The 24440-nt window shown below is 41.2% G+C and overlaps 1 protein-coding gene and 1 long non-coding RNA gene across 2 annotated transcripts; one reads left to right on the top strand and one right to left on the bottom strand.

Annotated features, from left to right (window-relative positions):
* Positions 1-2379, top strand: LOC125279784. Its single transcript, XR_007187451.1, has 5 exons — positions 1-89; positions 1341-1444; positions 1909-2004; positions 2085-2156; positions 2238-2379. It is a non-coding gene; the product is annotated as an uncharacterized LOC125279784 (long non-coding RNA).
* On the bottom strand, positions 2129-23976 carry LOC125279782 (polyunsaturated fatty acid 5-lipoxygenase-like). Its single transcript, XM_048209793.1, has 15 exons — positions 23776-23976; positions 21092-21290; positions 20899-20980; positions 12157-12279; positions 11865-11971; positions 10173-10345; positions 9457-9603; positions 9139-9348; positions 8483-8569; positions 8116-8285; positions 7481-7602; positions 5628-5728; positions 5380-5550; positions 4388-5294; positions 2129-2528 (listed from the first exon to the last, which is right to left on the bottom strand). Exons 1-14 carry the CDS (start codon positions 23923-23925, stop codon positions 5115-5117), a joined length of 2022 nt encoding a protein of 673 aa, XP_048065750.1. The 5' UTR covers positions 23926-23976; the 3' UTR covers positions 2129-2528; positions 4388-5114.
* Between the last annotated feature and the right edge of the window lie 464 nt (positions 23977-24440).

Consider the following 24440-nt stretch of genomic DNA (forward strand, 5'->3'; position numbering starts at 1 on the left):
TCAGGCGTAACAGCCGCTTACACAGAGGCAGTGACCGCAGAGACTCGTGAAGAGCAGCATCTGTTAACAGAACATACACGAGATATAAGGTCAGACAGCATGTTCAACTTTTTATTCACGTTTACAATAGTCTGTCTAAATCCTACATTGAACCAATAATATTTTTGAACAGTAAATGAGGATTAGCAGCAGGGAACTGTATCAGAATGGCATGTCGATGTTGTTTTCGGTACATAGTCAAGCATAAAACACTTTATGAATTAATATTGTACAGAATACGGGCCGATTTGACCAATCATATGAATGTTTTGGTGCTGCATACAAACATGTGCCATAAACCACCACACACAAACTCAAAAAGGAGATATCAAGCCGAAATATCGCTCTCCGTTTGTTAAAGAAAATAAAATAAAGTTTGTTAACTGGTAGACTACAACTCACCTCCCAATAGCAGCACTTTTCTCCGGTTCTTTCAGGATCGCGTAGGCCATTAGATTAGCCGGTTGTCGTCGCCATCACGGTCAGGCTGCGATGTCACTTGATTGAACTGGTCAGAATCCCCAAGATTGAGCGATGTATTGCGCTTTCAGTGTTTTATTAAATAAATTATACATTGCGACAATATACTTCACCTGAGCGAGGGGATTCAGAGGAGGACCGTGACGTCAGCAGCTCTGATTGGCTGAAGGCAGTGAGCAACAAAATCTGATTGGTCACAGACCAAGTTGAAGAGACATTTGAATTCCGATAAGTTTAACCACTCGACATATTTTTTCGCATTACTTGTGCTGCTGGTGTGTTGTTTAATATAGATTTGTGTGTACGATTGTAAAATGATTCTGCCAGTGTAAACTTAATAAACATTTACACATATTTGGAAATTGTATAGGCTACACTGCATATACTAAATGGGCTTGTAATGCATTCATACTGAAATAAATAGCACAAGTAATATAATGAATTCCAAGGATGAATAAGTAAACTTATAAAATATACTCAAATTTAACTTTAGATACACTACAACTTCAGGATATTAAATAATGTATTTTTTAAATATACTTTCAGTGCATTGTTACAATGATCATTTTCAGCACACTGTTAAAATATACCTCAAATATATTTTTATAAAGTGCAAATAAATACACTTTTAAAAATAAACTAAACTTACACTTAAAGTATATTTTTCTAAAATATATATTTTTTTATATTTTTATATTTAAAATAAATAAAGTATACTTTTTTTTCCCACTAGGGCTTACACTCAGTTTGATATTTGCCAATAATTATTTCACTTTTAATGAACACACTTTGATTTGTGTATCCCTGCGTCCGTGTGACAGGTTACACCTGCGCCCTCAAGAAGGACATACTGTACCAGGGGAGGCTGTTTGTGTCCGACAACTGGATTTGTTTCCATTCAAAAGTGTTTGGAAAAGACACAAAGGTAAAACCTGAACCTACACAAGTTTGGGCTCTGTAAGATATTTAATGTTTTGAAAGAGTCTCTTCTGCTCACCAGCTGTATTTTTTGATCAAAAGTAGAGTAAAAACAGTGAAATATTATTCCAATGTAAATCAGCTGTTTTCTATGTGAATATATAGTAAAATGTAATTTATTCCTGTGATCAAAGCTGAATTTATTTGATCAAAAATACTGTAAAAATCACAAAATATTATTACAATTTAAAACAGCTGTTTTCTATGTGAATATATAGTAAAATGTAATTTATTCCTGTGATCAAAGCTGAATCTATTTGATCAAAAATACAGTAAAAATCACAAAATATTATTACAATTTAAAACAGCTGTTTTCTATGTGAATATATAGTAAAATGTAATTTATTCCTGTGATCAAAGCTGATTTTTCAGCATCATTACTCCAGTCTTCAGTGTTTATTTTTCCTTCAGATTGCGATTCCAGTGTCTTCAGTGACTGTCATCAAGAAAACGAAGACGGCCATCTTGGTGCCAAACGCACTGGTGATTTCTACAGCACACGAGCGGGTAAAAGTAATTTGGTTTTCCTGTGAATCGGCTTGTGATCGTGTCTGTTTTACTAATCGCTGTTATTGTGATTTTCACAGCATGTGTTTGTGTCGTTTCTGTCTCGAGACACGACTTTCAAAGTTTTGATGTCCGTGTGCCCTCATCTGGTTGTAAGTTCTTCAGTCACACACGTTTATTTCAGTTCAGCTGAATCGTATAGTTTCTGATGAATGAATGTGTCCCGACTGCAGGAGAAGAGTCTTGGAAACAGTCAGAAGATTCTGGGAGCTCATCCGGCGTCTCTGCCCACGGTAAGACCGTTTCAGCTCATCCCGTCATCGATCAGTTTTCCTGCGTTACATTCAGATACATTCATGATGTCTGTGCACAGGATTTCCCTGTGGATCTGTCCGATCTGGATGCTCCGGTCAGACCGACAGTTCAGCATGTGGACGACAGCAGCAGCTCCGACTGTCCAGAGTCGCCGACCTTCGTGAAAACACCGAGTGTGTATTTCAATGAAGTTCTGCTGTTCACATCCCCTGTGAAAAGAACTGCATGTTATTTACACTTAAACTATATTTATATATACGGATGCTGGATGGTTAGTTCACATCACTAACCCTCAGTATGAGAAAGAGCAATAGTTACGCATTCACAGTGTTTCTCGCATTAGCTCATTTTTTAATAAATGTCTTAACATTCAATAAACTGTAAGTAGCTGTCAACCATGGAAATGTTTGTTAAATACAAGTTTGCCTACTGTTTATTTTACTATATTATACAATAATATCAGTTTTGTCTATCTGAATATATATCTCGCAATTCTGACTTTATATCTCGCAATTCTGACTTTATATCTCACAATTCTGACTTTATATCTCGCAATTCTGACTTTATATCTCACAATTCTGACTTTATATCTCGCAATTCTGACTTTATATCTCACAATTCTGACTTTATATCTCGCAATTCTGACTTTATATCTCGCAATTCTGACTTTATATCACGCAATTCTGACTTTATATCTCACAATTCTGACTTTATATCACGCAATTCTGACTTTATATCTCGCAATTCTGACTTTATATCTCACAATTCTGACTTTATATCACGCAATTCTGACTTTACAACTCGCAATTCTGACTTTATATCTCACAATTTCAAGAAAAAAAGTTGCAAGTACATTTTTTATTTATTTCATGGTGGAAACAAGCTTCCATGGTCTTGTTTTCCAGCACAAATATCTAAACATTCTTAAATCAAGATTCATTTACTGGAGAAGAGAAATGACTGAAGATATTAAGTCCTGTTTAATGAAAAAACAAAATGAGGTGAGTTTGTTCTTAAAAACGAGAACAAATATGTGTCAATTGGGTCAGAAAAATACTAACTAAATAACTTTCTGTCTCTCATTAGAGTATTAGTAGACTTTTATTACTCGTTATTCCGAATTTGTTCTCATAATTTAACGACTTTTTTCTCATAATTTAATGACTTTATTCTCAACATTTTATCTCGACTTTTTTTCTCGAAATTAAATGACTTTTTTTCTCATAATTTAATGAATTTGTTCTCATAATCAAATGACTTTTTTCTCGTAATGTTTATTCTCAACATAATCTCGACTTTTTTCTTGAAATTTAACGAGTTTTTTTTTTAATCTCGAGATGGTTTTATTTTTTTATTATTGCTTGGCCCTAATCCTCTTCCGTAGCTTTGTGTACATAAAATCACTTTTGTAAATTTCTATTGTAAATGTCTTTGACCCATAAATAATGTTTTTGTGCTCATGTTTTGAGAACATGATTAAAGATAACTCTGAATGAACGTTCTATTAATGTTACTGGAAGAACGTTCTGAGAACGTTCACTGGGATGGAAGTAGTTCCACATCAACATTCTTTTTAATTTGAAATAATACCTTTTCTTTATTGTACCTTCCCACGAACATAAACATATTCATATCAGTCTTGATTAGCAATACATTTCCACATTAGAAATGGATTTTGTCACAATAATTGGTGACATAATTCTATAGACTATATATATTTTCCTCTGTCTTTTTTATTTCACATTTATTTGGGAATATGAACTAGATATTGAAACTAGATCAACATTAGATAATGGAAATATATTTAAATAGTACTTCTATCCACATTTTTCTGTATTTCACAGTTCATGATGAAGACTAGCTCATGTCATTATTTTTCATTTGAAGATATTTTCGTCTTTTTTAAAGAATGATCAGCAGTAATGACACCTAATTTTACCAATGACACCATAAACTATGATTGTATATTATTGTTATATTTTATGACAGGCATTCCTCCGCATTACAACAATAGTATTTATGCATTTATCATTTATTAAAATTGCCAGAAAAAAATACAATTACTCACCAGAAAAACTGTTTATTGATTTCATAGGTTGGGTTGAAGTTCAGAGTGTTTTTGATGTTTTGTAACTCGTCTGTCGCTCTGTTATGACGCACTGAAGACACATTTTCCTGCGCAAGCGCGACACTTAGTGGAGAGAAGTGGTAATTACAACATATTGTGAAGTTTGGACAGACTGAATTTATTTTTTTCATAATCCTCAAAACCATTAAATCAACAGGTTTCTGTCTAAATACTTGAAATTAATTTTGTAGGTGGATATAAATTATATCTGGCGATGAAGTGATGGTGAAAATGATTTGGTTTATTGAATAATCTTAGTTGTGCATGTTTCATCTGACCAGTACAATTTCAGCAAGCGTTAATATACCAAAGCACAAGCAATGAAAAAACAAGACAACTTCATCCTGTGATGTTAAAAACCTTTAAAACAAACACACAGTCCCCACAATCATAAGATTAAATGACAACAGAAAGGAAATAAGTCATGTAAATTGAATACTTGCACAATTATTATCATTATTATTTTTATTTTGTGTAGACATTAACTTCTTGATATATGTAACTTTGTATTATTTTCATCCAGATTAGCATTTGCACTAAAATCCTTACAGTTACTACAGCAATTATTTTGTTGATTGTGTCATGTTGTGAAATAGGCCAGTTAAGTTTTTCTCTGCCTTTTCTCTATAAACTGGCTAAAATAGCTGCAAACAGGGTTTGCAAACTCTCAGATGGCCACACTGTTGGGGATTTGGTCCGGAGACAGATAGCAATAGGGCAGTTTCAGATTTTCATTTCGGCTCTTGATGATGTTGGTCACTTCAGCTAATTTCTTGCGGAAAGTCTCGATGGCTTTCATGACCGGTTGTTCAGTGAAGTACTTATCTGGATAGTCTCCTAAAAACAGCTGGAGAAGATATGCACAAATCAAATCAAAACAACTTAGCAAAGAATTTGTAGGAAAACTAGTTCTGTAGAATCGGTCATCAAACCTCTTTGTCCTGGAACCGACTGAGGGCCCAAACTGCTCCGAGATGCCAACAGGAACGTCCGCGGTCCGGCAGACTCTCCATGATGTACTTCATATCCACCTGGCCCTTCTGTGCAGGAGGGGGCTTCCGCATGGTGGAAGGGCTGTTTGGGACCCAGGCGTACCAGTCATACTGAAACACAGGACAGACGCGCAGATATCAGCCCATACATAGTCTATATACATCCTTAAAAGAGTGTGTAAACTCACCTGTCCAAAGTTGACTGCAGCGTGTTGTGCTGAAGCTGTGAAAATCACAACAGTCAGGAGCTCGACCAACTGATCCTGAGTTTTCAGGGAATCCGGAAACTCTGTGAACATTGGCTACGTGTTTACATTGTGTGTGCATTTAAGAGTGATGTAAACACAATGCATATGAAAGCATACAAACACTTGTTACATCCCAGGACGTTTTGTCTCTCTTTATACGTGTGGTGACAGATCACTGTAGCGCCTCAGTTCAAGCGGTTCGTGAACAGATCGTCTCTTCCTCTTTACTACCAGTTATAGCACCAAATAAACATGAATGAACATCAGAAGGAATGCTGTTTCAGTCGCTGGTCTAGTGTTGTCCCTGTACCACTGTGGGTAAGATTATGTTCTTGTTTATTGTTTAGCCAAGCCATGTTAAGCCAGGTTTATGTTTGATCATGTTTGGACCTTGTAAATAAAACTGCAATTGGGTTCTCTCAACGCTTGTCTCTAGTGTTACACTGTCAATCAAATTCCTGGCGAAGGGTGAATTACTTTACCGCAATGTTTGCATTACATTACGTTACCCACCGCAGCGCTGCGTCCACTGTCATTTTGCTTTTTTATAGAAATAAAAACCATTTAATTCAGTTGGATAACAATCAATTGTAAACTATTATAAACGTCTTATCCAGCACGAGCTGCAGAGTCGCATGCAGTGCAGCAGGAATCACAGTTCACTGATTATGTGATGAGAGTAAGGAGAGACGACTGACAAGACCATGGCAGAGGATTCGTTGTACAACAGAGCCTAAACATCTGATAAATGTCTTATCTTATAGAATGCATGCTCAGTACATGCATTCTATAAGTGCTGAAGCCACTCCCTAAACAGTCTGCATTTTCAGACCTCAAAGTCACCAGAGATATCAGAGATAAATATGAAGCCGCTCCCTAAACACAGAGTACATGCAAATTCGAAAGCGAAAGTAAAACGCGAGCTCCCTGATGCGCACAAATTAGGCTACGTGCAATAGCCTGTCTCCCATTATCAAACCTATCTTAGGATGGGATGTGTAGTTGTAACCACCTCTTAGCTCTCTGTTGGCACCTTGAATGTTGAGAAAGTACTTTGATCATGGTTGAAGTTATTGTTTGCACTTAAGACTAAGAAAAAACTTATTTATTTTTGATCTTTATACTGTTTTTATTTCTATGTTCAATTCTGGAGAAGAGTTCAATTAAGGAGGTCATACAGAGCCAAAAGTTCTGAACAGAAGTTCTGGAAGCTCTTGTGAAATCATACAGGAGAGAAGCCAGTCAATTGAGTTTGTGGTAAAACCTTTCCCAGTGCTTGTATATTGTTGTCTTTCAATGCATATGATAATTCATACTCCAAAATTAGAACTGAAATGACATTCATTGCAAAATGATTAGTTAAAACGTTTCAAAATGCACCTGCAGACTATTTTTCCAGTCATGAATTTTGTCATTGCGGATTTATTAAAAATACTGTGTAAAAATCTTGTCTCGCTCTCGTGAACCCGATCTTGTGTCCTGTCACACCCCTACTAGTTACCATCTACTGCTTGTTTCCTCTGATTGGAAAGTTTATGGAGGCCTTTTTGTCCCCAAGCTGCTGAGGCGGTTTTATCCTGTCCTAGACATTAGCGAGTGTGCTACTGTTGTGTGTTTATCTTGTTTTTGGTGTACAACATATTGTTCCATAGACTGGGGATGCATGTGAGAATCGGGGGCTCGTCCGGGATTTGAACCGGGGACCTACTCAGCTGTTAACACGTTCACACTTACATACATGCTTGCACATACATGAACACACTTACGTTTTAGTAAAATGATCTTGTACTCACCACAACTCTTGGGACCATTCTTCATACCAACGCAAACATCCTTAACAAATGCTTGAATCTCCTTGTCTTCCTGAACTTTCTCATCACTGCCATAGTAGATCTTCACCACATCAGAAACAAAACTGGAGGAAGATCAAGTTAAATGATGTATCAGCAAATTCAAAAATAAATCTCCACTGTAAGCCATGTCACACTGTAGGATCTCCATTGTTATTCATGTCAAACTGTACGGCAGTCAAAAATGGTCATACGCGAGAAAACTCGTTCTGAAGTTTCATCATCGATCCGAGACACATTTAGCGATGTGAGCTGCGTTTACATGCATGATTGAAATGTGGTGCAAGTGGTAGTTTGTTGTTGTCTTGCTAATTTCGTCATCCGGTTGATTCGACTGTTGTTGGAGAAGCCACATTGCAGGACTGTGCCTCAACTTCTGATACTGCCAAAATTTGACGGTCATTAATCGGCTGTTGGCGAACATAAACTAGTGATCAAAGACTTCAGATTTTGGCCTAGAGCAATCTTTTAGGATTCACAAAATTTGTCTCAGATGGCCAAATTGTGGCCAAAATCGTACCAGCTTAAATCATTCTTTGCACCATTAGCATTTGAACATCTGTACATTTTTGTGCTACCTTTTCACTGCCTCCCAGACCATCATGCCATCGTCTCTGTAGTAGTAGTTGGGCAGATCTTCCACTCCTCGAGCCTTCATGGCCTCAGGCAAGCACAGGGACTTATAGGTTAAAGTCTTCATGGCCTTTTGAATCACTTCCACGATTGCAATTCCACCAGTGCTGTTAGCCTTTGAAACACAAGTGAATCTTTGAGTCTCAGACTACATTTTGTAGAGGTTTGGGAACCACTGAGCTAGATGACAAGTCATAAAGATGGGTTAAGACTGTATGCATTTTCAGACCTCAAAGTTAGATATCAGAGATAAATATGAAGAGAAAAGTTGTGGTTCCTTACAAGGTACTGTTTATTCAGGGACAAAGATACCTTATCAAAGAGCCCAGATTCACAGATGAGTTTTTCACGACCCGCAGTGTTGATGGCAACGGTGAAACGGACATGAGGTATCAGTAACTGTGAGGAGAAAATAAAGGCTGCAATGACTGCAAGACAATGATCTTCATTAACGTAATAAGCCACGCATTTCTGTGTTTGTACCACAGGTACCAAAACTCCCTTAGCCGTATGTGGTAAAATCACTGTAACTCCCTTCCTTAAATGCCTTTTTGCTTTTATAGCATCAGCAACATGATATATAAGTATACAATAAGTACTTAAAATTATTAACAATTATAAGAAGAAGAATAAACAGTTTTTTCACCACAAAACAAACTATTAGCTCTTTACAGAAAGCTGCATTTACAGTCATTTTATAACCGCTTCGTCCAATCAGAATTTAGAAGTAACTCTGAAAAGGGTAAATGTGAGTTTCTTGTCAAACCCTTTTTTATACTTTGAGATACTTTGTCAGTTTTGTTAATCAAGGGCACAAAAACCACAGTTGGATCCTGGAAGGACAGGATCCTGCAGCCCTTCATCTACACTCAATATCCACCAAACCGCTTTCTTTTCTTCTGCATTCTCAGTCAAGTGTAGCCCTGAATCTGAATAACTACATTAAATCTCATAGCAGTGAAAGCTACCTTGTATACTGGATGGACTGCAGCGAGTTGTCTGTACATGGCTATGGCAAAGACTTCAGATGTCAGATGTGTCCTGAGAATGTGTATGACCAGCTGGTGGAAGTTAAAGTCGGAGGATTTCACCCACATCTTGGCTAGCATCCAGTCGTACTGATTATCGCTTGGGAGAAAGACAGTGTTCCCCTCCCCAGCAGTGGCCTGACGACTGAGCTGTTTTAGATATCAAAATAAACCAAAACAACATTTTTGGTAAAACCTCCAAGCACTAACTTTTTGTTTTTAAGTAATATTTTACTAAATTACTATTTCTACAGGCACCTGAATAGCAATCGGCACAATTTCATTCTGGCTGTTCTTGTACAGCAGGCAGAAGGGAGCAGCCAAATACTGCTGGGTATTCGGGTCTGTGGCATTGGCATGCACTCCCTCCAGAATCGCATAGTCTGCGATGTAGATGTTTCCTGCCTGTAATAGAGGGGTATTTAGTGTTGGAGTCATAGAGTGACACTGGAGAAATTTCATTTCATTTCATTCATCTTTATTTATTCACGTCCATAATTGACCACTGCAACAGCATTCTTTATGGCACATCCAAAGAGGATGCTCCTGATCACTCACTCCTGTTTCTGTGACCACATCACCCCTGTTCTCAAGAAGCTTCAATTATGCTGCTTTCTGTGTGCACACTTTGGGTGTATGTGTGTGAAAACAGCGCTCGAGTACAGGATTGAGTTCTCTTTTGCATCTTATCGTGATTGAATGGTTTAAAATCATTTGAATTCTTAAACTGCCAAGACAAATCAGACTTGTAAATGTGCCTGGCTGGCTACAAGCATGTTTTTGGAGACCGTGGTCACATTTAATAATGATCTCCCTCAAAATCTGGAGGTGAATTTTTTTAAATTGGTTGTTATTTGGCGTGGGGCCAGGATGGACCCAAGTTTTATATTATTGTTTATTTATATTATTGATTTTATGTCTGTATTATTATTATTATATTTGTTTGTGTGTTGTAACTGTTATTTTCTTCTGACCTTTAATTCTTCCTGTAGTGTGAGACCTCTATCCAGGGAACCCTTCACCATCTCCTGTGTGACTGCAAACTTGTCTGGAAGTTTCATGCACTTACGGATCATCATAGGATTGGAGCCGTTTAAGAACTGATAGCCAAACATGGAGTCCTTATTCCAGTTTTGCATCACATAATCTGTCAAAGGGAATAATAAAGTCAGCTGCCAGTGAGTTTAGAGGTACTAGGGATGTAACGGTACATGTATTTGTCCCGAAACATATGGCAAAGACATCACGGTTCAGTTCATGCAGTTAGATGAATACAGTCGGTCACAGGCGATCCACACTCCAATCCAGAAGGGGGTGCAAGCGGTAATGCTTGTGGACTGACCACTTTTAACCAGCACCAATAATAAGCTCTGTGTTTTGTTACTTTTGATGAGAAACAAAGTGTCATCTTTCAAATTCTGTTGATTTTATCATGAAATTCAAACAATAAATGCTATTTTGATGCTCTTTGTAACAGGCGCTTTGTTGGCAGCATGGAATGTGAGTGAACGAGATCATCTCGTCCTCTTCATTACTAGTTACAGAAAAAACATGAATGAACATCTGAAGGTATGCTGAAAGATATAGTACAACTTACTGAAACGTATCATATCTTGTGTAATCGCGTGTAATCAGTGTTTCAACCATGGAAAGACGTCAATAAAACAGCTTGTAAACAATGTCATGTAGTATTACATTTACCTCAGAAATGCCATTCTGTGTCCACAGTTTGTTAGTTTCGCTAAATATATGCACTATATTAATTATATTTTAATTAACCTGTTAGTGATGTCTTAATTATTTAATATATGTTTAAATAAATCCGTCATGTGAAATGTACATGATTACATACAAATTTGTTATGTTTATTATTTGAGTATTGATGATTATATCTAAAAATAAATAGCAACTGAATTGGTCACACTTTATATTAAGTGGCCTACAATGTACTTACATTTAAATTAATCATTTGATACAATGCACTTATTGTGTACATACATGTTTTTACATTGTACTTATATTTTAAAAACACCTGCATGTAATTACATATGTAATTAATTTCTGTAATTTATAATTACACTGTTGACCCATCCCTTACACCTTACCCCTACCTTTAAACCTACCCATACCACCAAAGCTTTCCCTAACCTTACCCGTATCCACCTCAATAGCAGCAAAAGTGTTTTGCAATTCAATATTAACCCAATAAGTACATTGTACTTATTTTTTGATGTAAGTACATAGTAATTAAGGCCACTTAATATAAAGTGGGACCACTGAATTTAACAGTTTGAACTGTTAAATTCAGTGGTCAGTTTATTAATTGTAACCTTTAATATAGTAATTTGCAAGTAAGGGCTCCCTATATAGTTTACAGCATTAGCAGAGATATATTTTTTTATACTTAAGAAAAATGTAATTATAATTGAATGAATTCAAAGACAGAGATACAGTTTGTTCAGTAAAACTGTTTAATAAAAAAAAGTTTTCTCACTCTGCTGTACCGAATCGTGACTTCAAAACCGAGGCATGTACCGAACCATCATTTCTGTGCACCGTTACACCCCTATTGCATTCCCACAATAAATTTATACTCAGTCAGTGGACAGCTCAATTTTATATTAGAGAAGCAGAAGAAGTAGAATTAAAACAAGGAAGAAACAAACCTGACACGTGGTTCTTGATATTCACAAATATTTTTCCAAAATCTGCAATATCGGTCCAAGAGGACTGGAACAAGCTCATTAGTTTGTTAAGACCAAGATTCTCAATCCTGAAGGGAAGATCACAGCCAGAAAAATACAGCTGAATGCTCTTAATCAGATTTTCAGTGCAGATTCACTAGTTTCTCCTTTTATTTTAAGATATTTCATGGTCAAACAGTGTCACAGGAAATCAGTAATAATCAAATTTGTTATAGGGATATATATAGAGATGAACACAAACTGTGTAACCTACGCTGTAAGGAAATTCAAATCGAAGTCCACAGATTTATCAAGTTCAAACTGAATGTCCAGAGGAAGTTCATTGCTTGAATCGGCATCTATGTTCATGGGGAAACCAGGGTGCCACTCCTTCCACCTTCAAGAAAAGGCAATGTTAATCTTTCCGTTATTGGGCCGAGAATTATATTAGGTGTACTATATTATACACAAAGCTCCCTTTTGATTACGTGCTTCGCGAACGGGACACTTAAACATCAGGGTGACCCACAGCTGCATCAAGGCTCTGGCACCTTGGAGCACCCCCCAAATTGAACCAGTGGATTTGGGGCTAGTCTTAAGAAGGAAAGTGGTCACGATGGATGCCTCCAACACGGGTTGGGGCACCCTGTGCAATGGCAGGCCGGTGTTCGACACCTGATCAGATTCGTGGTTCCGGTGGCAAATCAAATGTCTGGATATGATGGTGGTACACTTAGCACTCAATTCTTTCTGCCAGACCTGAGAGGCCACCACATCCTGCTCCGGTCGGACAACGTGACTGTGGAGGACTGAGGTCACACCCTCTGAACAAACTGGCACAGTACAACCTCCGATCAGCGAGAGCAGTACACGTGCCGGGCAGGCTTAACCAGGGTGCGGACATGATGTCCCAGAGTGGATTGACTATTATAGACATTCTCACTTAAAACTGCCATATTGCTGGCGCTAGTGAGTTGGTGACCTGCAGGTGCTTTCTATTAGATCATCCTGCCTTGAGTTTGTGCCAAATGACTGTAAGGTCATCTTTAAGCTAAAGCATGGTTTTGTGCCTAAGGTGCTCTCCTGTTAGCTCTTCCTGACTCTTGCTATGTCTGGTTCAGTATATTGAGCGTATATCGGAGCAGCCTTTGAGTGCTTCAGAGGCCACACAAAAGTGCTGCCAGTTACGAAGAAGAAACTGTCCTGTTGGATATTGGATGTGATTTGTGCTGGCCTGGACATCATTAGGCCTGCAATGTCCTATTGGAGTGAAGGTCCACTCCACCAGGGGAATGGGCTCCTCCTGGGCTTGGTCGAGTGGGATGTCTATTTGGGACATCTGCCAGATATTTGCCAAATTCTATAACCTGGATGTCCCCACACTTCAGAGGTGGATCCTGTATGTTTGAGGGCAAGACTATGGCGTGTTTAATGCCACCAAGTCTGTTTATGGACATCATGCCTCCTGGACGGCAATGCTTAAAGGATTAGTTCACTTTCAAATGAAAATTTCCTGATAATTTACTCTCCTCCATGTCATCCAAGATGTTCATGTCTTTCTTTCTTCAGTCGAAAAGAAATTAAGGTTTTTGATGAAAACATTCCAGGATTTTTCTCCATATAGTGGACTTCAATGGAGCCCAAATGGTTGAAGGTCAAAATTACAGTTTACAGCAATCCCATACGAGGAATAAGAGTCTTATCTAGAGAAACCATCACTCATTTTGTAAATATTTTTTTTTATCTATATTATCTATATCTATATATATATTTTTTTATCATTTTGTAATTTTTTTTTAAATTTTATAAGTTTTAACCATAAATGCTCATCTTGAGATAGCTCTTTTCTTCTCTATTAGAATTCCAGCAGTGTAGACGCTGCTAAGTGTATTACTGCCCTCCACAGGTCAAAGTTTGAGCTAAATTGTCATATTCAATATGCTAGTGCAAGTATATAACAATTAGTTCAAACTTTGACCTGTGGAGGGCAGTAATACACTTAGCAGTGTCTACACTGCTGGAATTCTAATAGAGAAGAAGAGAGCTAGTTCAAAATGCGCATTTATTGTTAAAACTTATAGAAGTTTTTTTTTTTAGAAAATGAGCGATGGTTTCCCTAGATAAGACTCTTTTTTTTTTTTTTTTTCGTCTGGGATCGCTGTAAACTGTAATTTTGACCTTCAACCATTTGGGCTCCATTGAAGTCCACTATATGGAGAAAAATCCTGGAATGTTTTCATAAAAAACCTTCATTTCTTTTCCACTGAAGAAAGAAAGACATGAACATCTTGGATGACATGGGGGTGAGTAAATTATCAGGAAATTTTCATTTGAATGTGAACTAATCCTTTAACTATGATGACTCTGGCGTCTGTTGTCCCGAACCTAGTGCATTTCCAGGTGGCTTCCCTTGTGAGGTTCGCAGGTGATTAGCATCACCTGCAAAGTTTTCCTTATACCAGGTGCCAATCCACTAGCATAACCTTGGTTCCCTGAGATAGACGGGAATAAGACATTGCGTACACTTGCTATGTTATTATGCTTGTACTGATAGCAGTCACTTGCCTGCTTCCTCAGTCAAAAGATTCTGCCGAAATGGCACTTTAGCGGCAGCATATATAGGCTAATGGGCCTGCCCATTTGGGTGTGTTAAAACCATAGTGTCACGGTTCATGGGTTCACTTACTCGCCCTCGTGTGGTTGTGGTGTGTGTTGCACTGAGTGAGTGATTGTGTGGGCGTCACCCACCTGTCTGATTGTGATGTGCTGCCAGCCGTGTCTTGTTCAGTGTTTGCTATTTAATGTGTGTGTCTACATGGTGTCTTTGTCAGTTCGTTGCAGGCTGTCCCGCTGTCGTGTTTCTGTGTTTCACCTCCTGTTATCCTGGGGTTCTGGATCTCCGTCTTGTGCCCGCGTCTGGGTTGGATTATCCCTTGGCTTCTGATACCCATTGCAGCCCTGCGCCACCCGATTCCTCTGTTTCTACACATCACGGCGTCAGCTCGTCTTTGTGACTGCAACTACTGTCCTTTTTGGAGTGAAGTTATTGTACAGCGTATTCTGTCAATAAATCCGGTTTTACTTGCACTTGGATCCTCTCTCTGTGTTTATTCCCTGACAGAACGAACTGACCAAGATGGATCCAGCAAGGTCGTCGGATCTTCAGGAGTATTTGAGCAAGAGCGCTCAACAGATGGATCAGCAGGACGAGCAGGTGATTGCCACTGCTCGCGCCGTGCAAACGTTGGTGGCGCAGGTGGCCGAGCTCTCGACCCAGGTACAACATCTTTCATCTCCCACTGCGCCAGCCCCACCGCCCGTTCCCCACTCATCGACCAGCACGCCACAAGAGCCTCGTATTCCTGCACCAGAGAGGTATGGCGGAGAACCTGATGCTTGTAGAGCTTTTCTGTCTAAATGCTCTATTTATTTCTCTCTGCAACCTAACACATTCTCTTCTGAGGAGTCTAAAGTCGCGTTAGTGATGACGTTATTGACGGGACGAGCGGCGTTATGGGGAACGGCGGTGTGGGAGAACGATCATCCTTGCTGCTCCTCGTTCCAGTCCCTGTCGCAGGAGATGAGGCGAGTGTTCGACCGTTCGGTGGTGGGACGGGAGGCTGCTCGCAAGCTCACGGACCTGCGGCAGGGAGTTCGACCTGTTTCCGACTACTCCATTGAGTTCCACACCCTGGCAGCGGAGTGTAAGTGGAACGAGGAGGCGCAGTGGGATGTGTTCCTGCATGGGCTGGCCGACCGTGTGCAGCAGGAGATCTACTCACTGGATTTACCTCCCACTCTTAACGGACTGATTGAGCTCGCGCTGTGAGTGGATGGCCGTTTGCACGAACGCGCTGAACGCAGGAAGCCTGTGGCGCGTCTCGAAGAACTGGATGCTGCGGGGGTCAGTGGTGAGCACACAGTTGGTCCCCTGTTCGATCACGAGCCCATGCAGGTGGGGAGAGCTCGGCTCTCCCGGGAGGAGAGGACACTCCGGAAGGAGAAAGGACTCTGTCTGTACTGTGGTGGAGCTGGACACTTTCTTAAGGACTGCCCGGTAAAAGGCAAAGTCCGGCAGTAGGACCGAGGTTACTGTCGGGCGGTCTAGCCATAGATAAATCCTCGTCTGTGACGCTCCTCCCGGTGAGACTGCAATGGGTATCCGGACATCACACCTGCCAGGCCCTGGTCGACTCGGGCGCGGAGGGAAGCATAATGGACTTTGAGCTGGCCACTCGGTTGCACATTCCCATTTGCCCGTTGGATCACGCCATATCTGTTGTTGCCCTCAACGGACAGAAACTACCCACCATCACACACGCCACGGAACCCGTCACTGCCATAATTTCCGGTAATCACACTGAACTATTGTCATTTTACCTCTCCAGATCCGTTCACCATCCTATCATCCTGGGACATCCGTGGCTGGTGAAGCACAAGCCCAGGATTGAGTGGGGCCAGGGATCCGTGGTGGAGTGGAGCCAACACTGTCATGCGTCTTGTTTGTTGTCTGCTTGTTCGTCTGTGTCTCGTTCTGTGTTGCAGGAGGAGTCGGTGAACCTGTCAAATGTGCCCCAGGAGTACCATGACCTGAAGGAAGTGTTCAGTAAGTCCCGGGCTGCTTCTCTTCCTCCGCATCGTCCCTATGATTGTGCTATAGATTTAGTTCCAGGGTCTTCTCCGCCCAAAGGCAAGTTATATTCACTTTCTAATCTGGAAAGGGAGGTCATGGAGAAATATATTTCTGATTCTCTGGCAGCTGGGATCACCCGCCCTTCTTCATCTCCCGCGGGGGCAGGTTTTTTTTCCGTGGGTAAGAAGGATGGCTCTCTGTGGCCGTGCATTGATTACAGAGGACTGAACAACATCACGGTAAAGAATACTTATCCTTTGCCGTTGATGTCTTCTGCCTTTGAGCGGCTGCAGGGCGCGTCTCTGTTCACGAAATTGGACCTGCGCAACGCTTATCATTTGGTCCACATCAGGGAGGGGGATGAATGGAAGACGGCTTTTAACACCCCTAGAGGGCACTTTGAATACTTGGTTATGCCGTTCGGGCTTTCCAACTCGCCCGCCGTCTTCCAAGCACTCGTCAATGACGTGTTGAGAGATATGGTCGATCAGTTCATATATGTCTACCTGGACGACATATTGATTTTTTCTTCTTCTCTCCAGGAACACGTGCAACACAGTTTGTGGTGGAGGTTGATGCGTCAGAGGTGGGGGTAGGTGCAGTTCTATCCCAGCGCTCCGCAGCGGACGATAAGATGCTTGCGCATTTTTTTCACATCGTTTAACTGTTGCCGAACGTAATTACGACATTGGTAACAGGGAGCTGCTGGCGGTCAAATTAGCTTTGGAAGAGTGGCGTCACTGGTTGGAGGGTTCGGGGGTACCTTTCATCATCTGGACTGATCATAAGAACCTTGAGTATATTAGATCCGCTAAACGACTTAACTCTAGGCAGGCTCGGTGGGCTCTTTTTTTCGGTCGTTTTGATTTTTCCCTATCTTACCGTCCCGGGTCCAAAAACATCAAGCCCGATGCACTTTCTCGCGTTTTTGATCGCTCCGAGCGCCCGTCCACTCCCGAGTATATTCTTCCTGAGAGACTCATTGTCTCTTCACTCACATGGGAGGTCGAGTCGAAGGTCCGCACTGCCTTAGAAGGGGTAACGCCTCCGCCCGGGTGCCCACCGAGTCGGTTATTTGTGGCAGAGGGGTTGCGTTCAGACGTTATCCGATGGGGCCACGATTCAAATCTGGCTTGTCATCCAGGGGTTAGTCGCACCAATTTTTTGGTCAAACAACGATTTTGGTGGCCCTGCATGGCTCGCGATGTTCACAATTTTGTTTTGGCTTGCTCTGTCTGCTCTCGTGGTAAGACTTCTAATCGTCCCCCTGAGGGACTCCTTCAGCCGCTGTCTGTCCCTTCAAGACCCTGGTCCCACATAGCGCTAGATTTCGTCACAGGCCTCCCTCCTTCACAGGGCAATACGGTGATTTTGACCGTAGTGGACCGGTTCTCGAAGGCGGCGCATTTCATCCCCTTGCCCAAATTACCCACTGCCAAGGAGACAGCGGTTACGGTCATTAATCACGTCTTCCATATCCATGGCCTCCAGGTAGACGTGGTTTCTGACAGGGGATCCCAATTTACCTCCAAATTCTGGAAGGAGTTTTGTCGTTTACTGGGGGCGACGGTTAGTTTGTCATCTGGGTTCCATCCCCAGACGAACGGGCAAGCTGAGAGAGCCAACCAGGACTTGGAGATAACGTTGCGATGTCGGGTTGCTCAGAATCTTTCCTCCTGGAGTCAGCAGCTTCCTTGGGTGGAGTACGCGCACAACTCATTACCAGTGTCAGCTACGGGCCTGTCGCCTTTTCAGTGTAGTCTAGGTTACCAGCCACCTGCCTTTCCCAGTCTGGAATCCGAAGTCGCGGTCCCCTCCGCTCACGCCTTCGTCCAGAGGTGTCGTCACACGTGGAGAAGAGCCCGAGAGACTCTCCTTCAGGTGGGGGCGCGCACCAAGGCCCAGGCCGATCGCCACCGGCTGAAGCCTCCCGTATACGTTGTTGGTCAAAGAGTGTGGCCAAGAACATTCCGCTCCGCTCCGTGAGTAACAAATTAGCACCCAAATTCATTGGCCCGTTCACGGTCATCAAGATTCTTAGCCCGGTGACTGTCCGCCTCAAATTACCACCAGCGTACAGCAGAATTCATTCCGTCTTTCACGTTCCCAAAATTAAACCCGTTTTTCATTCTAACATTAATCCGCCAGCCCCGGTTCCTCCCCCGCCGCGACTCGTAGATGGGGAACCTGCTTATTCGGTCCGTCGTATTTTGGACGCTAGGCGAAGGGGACGCGGATTCCAGTACTTGGTGGACTGGGAAGGTTACGGTCCGGAGAAGAGGAGTTGGGTTCCTGCCAGGGACATCCTGGATCACTCTCTTATTGATGAATATCGTCAACAGGTAGGCTCTCCTGGGAGCGCCAGTAGGCGCTCGTAGGAGAGGGGGTGCTGTCACGGTTCATGGGTTCACTTACTCGCCCTCGTGTGGTTGTGGTGTGTGTTGCACTGAGTGAGTGATTGTGTGGGCGTCACCCACCTGTCTGATTGTGATGTGCTGCCAGCCGTGTCTTGTTCAGTGTTTGCTATTTAATGTGTGTGTCTACATGGTGTCTTTGTCAGTTCGTTGCAGGCTGTCCCGCTGTCGTGTTTCTGTGTTTCACCTCCTGTTATCCTGGGGTTCTGGATCTCCGTCTTGTGTCCGCGTCTGGGTTGGATTATCCCTTGGCTTCTGATACCCATTGCAGCCCTGCGCCACCTGATTCCTCTGTTTCTACACATCACGGCGTCAGCTCGTCTTTGTGACTGCAACTACTGTCCTTTTTGGAGTGAAGTTATTGTACAGCGTATTCTGTCAATAAATCCGGTTTTACTTGTACTTGGATCCTCTCTCTGTGTTCATTCCCTAACACATAGACTGTAAAAAAATATGGACGTAGTGTCCGTGACGTCACCCATAGATTTCTGAACAGCAGTTTTGACGCGTAAATGAGGCTGCGGCCATCTTAGCTGCGCGTCACCGCACGTCACTCCCGGATAACTGAAAATGGGCAAAGAGGCGGGGAGGTGGTTTGAGCTGATGTGACTGCGGCTGAAACCACGCCCGCCTAGCTCGACGTGACCATGTTAGCAAGCAAAGGAGCTATCTATCTAGATACTATCTAAATTATTAATGAAGATAAGTTTTATCATCAGAAAGTTCTAAAGGTTTACTGTCAATCTACGGTGTTTTTTTTTTTAAAGATATAGATGCTCCAACACCAGTAATTTGTGTTGGGTGTGCAAATAACAACATGGAAAATTAAAATGGGACTTCATACCTTTATAATAGAGATCGCGAGATGAATCCAATCTGTGGCACTTGGGTAAAATATAAATGTCCATTGCAAAACAAAAAACAGTACTTTTTGTCCATGAAATATTGATATATTATCCATTGTTTGCATAACATTTCTTCTGAATGCTCTCTGTCATCGTTCTTCAAGAAATAATGCAATCTGAGCAGCGTTTATGTTGTAAAACTGTATACAATCGTATCTAAAAAACAAATGAGCCCGTGTCCAAAGTATATTTTTTCAAAATAGTGCAGCAGTTTTAGTTATAATATCCAAGCAGTGCTGTCGGAGTTGTATATCCTCCTGGTATTGTCATTGTAGTAAATCTCACAAACAAAACTTTTAGCCAATGCCACGATCCAACAACGTGTGTTCTGTTTCTTCCGCATGCATGCACATCTACACAGATGCACATCAGTCTCGAATATTATGCAGCAAGCCATATTTTATAATTGTATAAAATAATCGAGCACAAATACGGCTGAGATGCCAAATTCAGCGGCTGGAATTAGCTGAGGTAAAGTGACGGCTTACAGACAGCAGCGGCATCTACCTGTCACTCAAGTGACCACGCCCTTAATTATGCAGAACTTTAAGGCTTAATATAATTTAAAAGAATGAGTTAGAAAAAAATTCACCCCCCTCACAGTTGTCATGAAGGACAAAATTAGCAGTATAGACCAAAACCACAATTTGAACCAACTTGTAAACATGTTTTTTTCTGCTGTAAACTTGGCCAATTTGAAATGGAACTCAATGAGATTCTGCTCTCTTTTGGAGCCTGTCCCTAGCGGCCAGTCGATGAATCGCAGTTTAAGTCACTTCCGTATTGGCTTCACGAGAGACTGGGGGAGGTTGCCGCTTGGTTAAAACACGATTTGTCTGTGCAGTTGCACAGACATGATTCTATTAGGCTTCAGTTTTTCTGAGAAAGGGATTTCGCCATAGCATCAGGTAATGACGCAATGTCTCAATCCCGTCTATCTCAGGGATAAATTTAAACTCTAAAACAAACAAACTGCCAACTGAATCATCTGGGGGAATATAAATACAACATTTACACCACCAAATGATTGAATATTTTCCAGGATTGTAACTGTTGCATCAAACCTGAACAGTTGTTGTCTGGATTCCAGTTCCATGCGCCTGTGCTCTTTTAGCAAACTGTTTTTTTCATCCTGAGGCAATCGAGCTAAAAGAACACACACACACACACACACACACACACACACACACACACACACACGACAGTATTTGTGACATGCTTCTTTCAGTACTGGATAGTGAAGAGAGTAGGACTCACCCTTGCCATCTCGAAGAACCACTTCCTGTTTGTTTGCTATCCAGCGATAACAGGGGAATTCAATTTCATATCCAGAAGGTATCTTCACACTGATGCATCTACAGTACCACTGATCATTGAACAAGAATTTCTCTTTCTCAAGTTTCACCAGCAGAATGTCTCCAAGGGTCTCCTTCACACTGACATCAACGGATACCACCTTTAACAATAGCTTCTGTTAGACATAACTGAATCACACAGGTTATGTGCAGAAAATTAAACAGGGTTTGGGGAAGGGTCACAGTGATTTTGCCAAGTAAGACATGTTTCTGGATCAACATATCTTGTTGATCCTGGAACAACATTCCTGTCTGAAACTTTGTCCTAACCCTATGACTACCCTTAAACATAACTGGGCCAAGCAGGGCGGGGCCGAGAGCCATGGGAGCGGAGCGAAGCCAATGGTGCGATTGCTAATGCATCACCTGTGTGCAACACCAGACTTGAGTCTCACGGAGGAGCTCCAGGAGGATAAAAGGAGGAATGACGGCAGTAAAGGATGAGAGAGGACCAGTCCTGGGACTTTATGTTGTTTTATTACGTTTTATGCGGCAGTCGTGTGTGAGGGGCTACCACTTTACTTTAGTTTGTCCGGTTCCCCTATCCTTCTTCCCTGAGCCTTTAACTTTGATATATTGGTGCTGAAACCTGGGAGGAAGGAGGAACATGCTGTCAAAGAGCCCTCGCCGCTGTCGGAAATCGAGCATGGCTGGGCAGAGTCTGCCGCCATGGATGCTGGATGGACAAATTGCTGCCTTCCGCCTGGGTTCTGGAGGGGCAAATCCCATCCTAGAGAGAGCAGAGGAGTCACCACCATTTGCCTGAGGCCAGAGCCTGCTGCCGTCTGCCATGATGGAGAGCAGCAGGGAAAGGGGGACATGCAGCCGGCTGCCCGAAGCCGGACAAGCCGTTGCCGTCCACCAGGTGTCGGAGGAGTTGGGGGCCGTCCATTGAGGGGTATCCAGCAAAACGGCCAGGCATCATGGAGGAGTTCACTGCTGCGGCCTGGGGGGTAGCCCTGGCCTTTGAGGGGTGATGGGGGTATGTGGCAATCAGGGCGGGGCCGAGAGCCGTGGGAACGGAATGAGGCTGGTGGCACGATTGCTAAGGAGTAAGGAAGGAGTGATGGCAGTGAAGGATGAGAGAGGACCAGGCCTGGGACTTTATGTTGTTGTTTTGTTTTACTTTAAGTGGCAGTCGTCCGTGGGGAGCAGCAACTTTATTTTTGTTTTGTTGTTTATATATTTTCTGATTAATGTATTGTTGAACTTCGCTGGTTCGTGCCTCCTCCTTCCCTGAACCTTTAACTTTGTTACAATAACCCTAACCATAACTTATCCCTAAAATCAGATGGAAATGATGGGTAAATAACACTGACGTTGAAGCACCTAACCCTGGTTGTAACCCTGAACTTGACATAAACTGTAAACTTGACCCTCAAATCTGGGTGATTGGAATGTTTTTCCAGGATCAACAACAATGTTGATGAACATGTTGCACTTGTTGTCAATGAATCAAAAATACCACCCAAATTTTCACTGCATTATAAAGCAGAGATTATTTATTTTTCTAAAAAACTTTATTTGTGTTCATCTGAAGAGGGAAAGTCATATACACCTCGGATGGCATGAGGATAAAAGATGAGTAAATGGTGAACATTTCTGGGTGTACTGTATTTTCTTATAATACATACAGAATTTAAAGAACGAAAAAGTAGATGGAGGAAGCCAAGCAAGAGAAACGGATAAGAAGTGTTTTGAAAGAAGTTGATTTTCAAATAAAGGTTTTCAAGTGATATCAGATTGTGTGTATACATGTGTTTTTATTGTATTACCCTGTAACATGAAACAAGAGTATACTTCCCCAGTATTAAAACATTGCAATATTGTAGTTTCACTTTCCTTGAAACAACTCAATCAGTGCACTTTTGCAATATAAACTAAATTCTGTGTAATTGCACTGATATGTAGCCTACCCCGTAAGTTTTAAAAAAGCCTTTATATATTTGTACACTTTTATTACAAAAAGTTGTGCAGTGTATGTTCTCACTAAATTGCTCCCAAACGTAAGATTGTTGTCTATCATAACAGTGTAAGTACCCCTTAGTTCTAAAATACTTACAGTATAAATAATTTGTTATTTTCCTGGTTGTTACCCCTTCATTCCCCCAAACTTTACATAATTGTTCCCCTACACTTACACTTACTTACTTTATAGGTACACTATAATTACTCCAAGCTACGCTGTAAATATGTTGTAATCACGCAGTACTTTCCAGGCTGTAATCTAAAGCGTTACCAAATAATGTTTTCTTTTATTAAACATATTTTCAACAAACATATTTAAAATTCAATTATCTGTCAGATGGGGATAAATTGCTCTGAATAAAGTTACAATTAATCAACAGTCATGTTTAATGTAATCGAGACAGTGACTTCTCACTTTTTGTGAGGAAACAAAAGTGTTTGATGACACCCACAATGAAATGAGAGTGACAATATATGTCTGATAATCATGATGCATGAAATAACTGCATGTTTAAATAGTGAAAACCTATACAATTTTTATGTTATTTCCTTCATTCAATACATGATGTAACTGCTGAAATTGTGCTGCATTTGTGAGGGGAAAAAAACAAGTCTTACCGCTCCTCTTGCAAAACGATCAAAGAATGATTTGTCCAGCAGAGTCCGGTCACTGCGTCCCTCCGTGCCCACCAGCGTCAGGTAAACGTAATCAATCGTCCCAGCAAACTCCTGGTTGCCAGTGGTGACAGACACTGTGTACGTGAACATTCTGCTCAGATGAGAAGACTCTCTGCTCTCACACCTGTGGCTTTTTTAATTTATATGAAATTCATTTCCTGCTTTGTCTGTTGAATTGGGGTGTGGTCTATCAATCTAACTCGTGATGATAACTGTGTGATCTTTATCAAGGAATGGTGGCACCAACAATCTATAATTCCTTCATATTCATGTTTTCTTTAAATAGTTTTACATTCTAAATTAAAGTCTGATCCACACAGATGTGATCATTCACCATTAACAATCACTTTCTTTATTCTAATTTGAAGGACTCTGATGTGTGTGAAAATAAAAGAAGTGCACATTTGTGCTGGTCGCTAATATTCTTAATTGCCATAGGCAGAGTTTAAAAAGAAATATTGTGCAACACAATTGAGAAACCACATGCCATGGCAACTTAATGGTAAAAACCCAGCCCCCCTAAAAAAATTGTGATCTTTTCATGAATTTGCCTCAGTCCCCTTTAAAATTCTCATGAAAACAGCAGCAAAAACTGTGAAAAACTA

Source organism: Megalobrama amblycephala, linkage group LG12, assembly GCF_018812025.1.
Source record: "Megalobrama amblycephala isolate DHTTF-2021 linkage group LG12, ASM1881202v1, whole genome shotgun sequence".
NCBI classification, from domain to species: Eukaryota; Metazoa; Chordata; class Actinopteri; order Cypriniformes; family Xenocyprididae; genus Megalobrama; species Megalobrama amblycephala.

Bases quoted from the DNA above. Each gene is read 5' to 3' on its own strand.
- LOC125279782 (XM_048209793.1), bottom strand. From the start codon at position 23,925: ATGTTCACGTACACAGTGTCTGTCACCACTGGCAACCAGGAGTTTGCT. The intron at 9,604-10,172 runs GTCAGAAGAAAA...CCTCTATTACAG, and splicing joins CACTACAGGAAGAATTAAAG to GCAGGAAACATCTACATCGC. The intron at 5,551-5,627 runs GTGAGTTTACAC...CCTGTGTTTCAG, and splicing joins CTGCAGTCAACTTTGGACAG to TATGACTGGTACGCCTGGGT.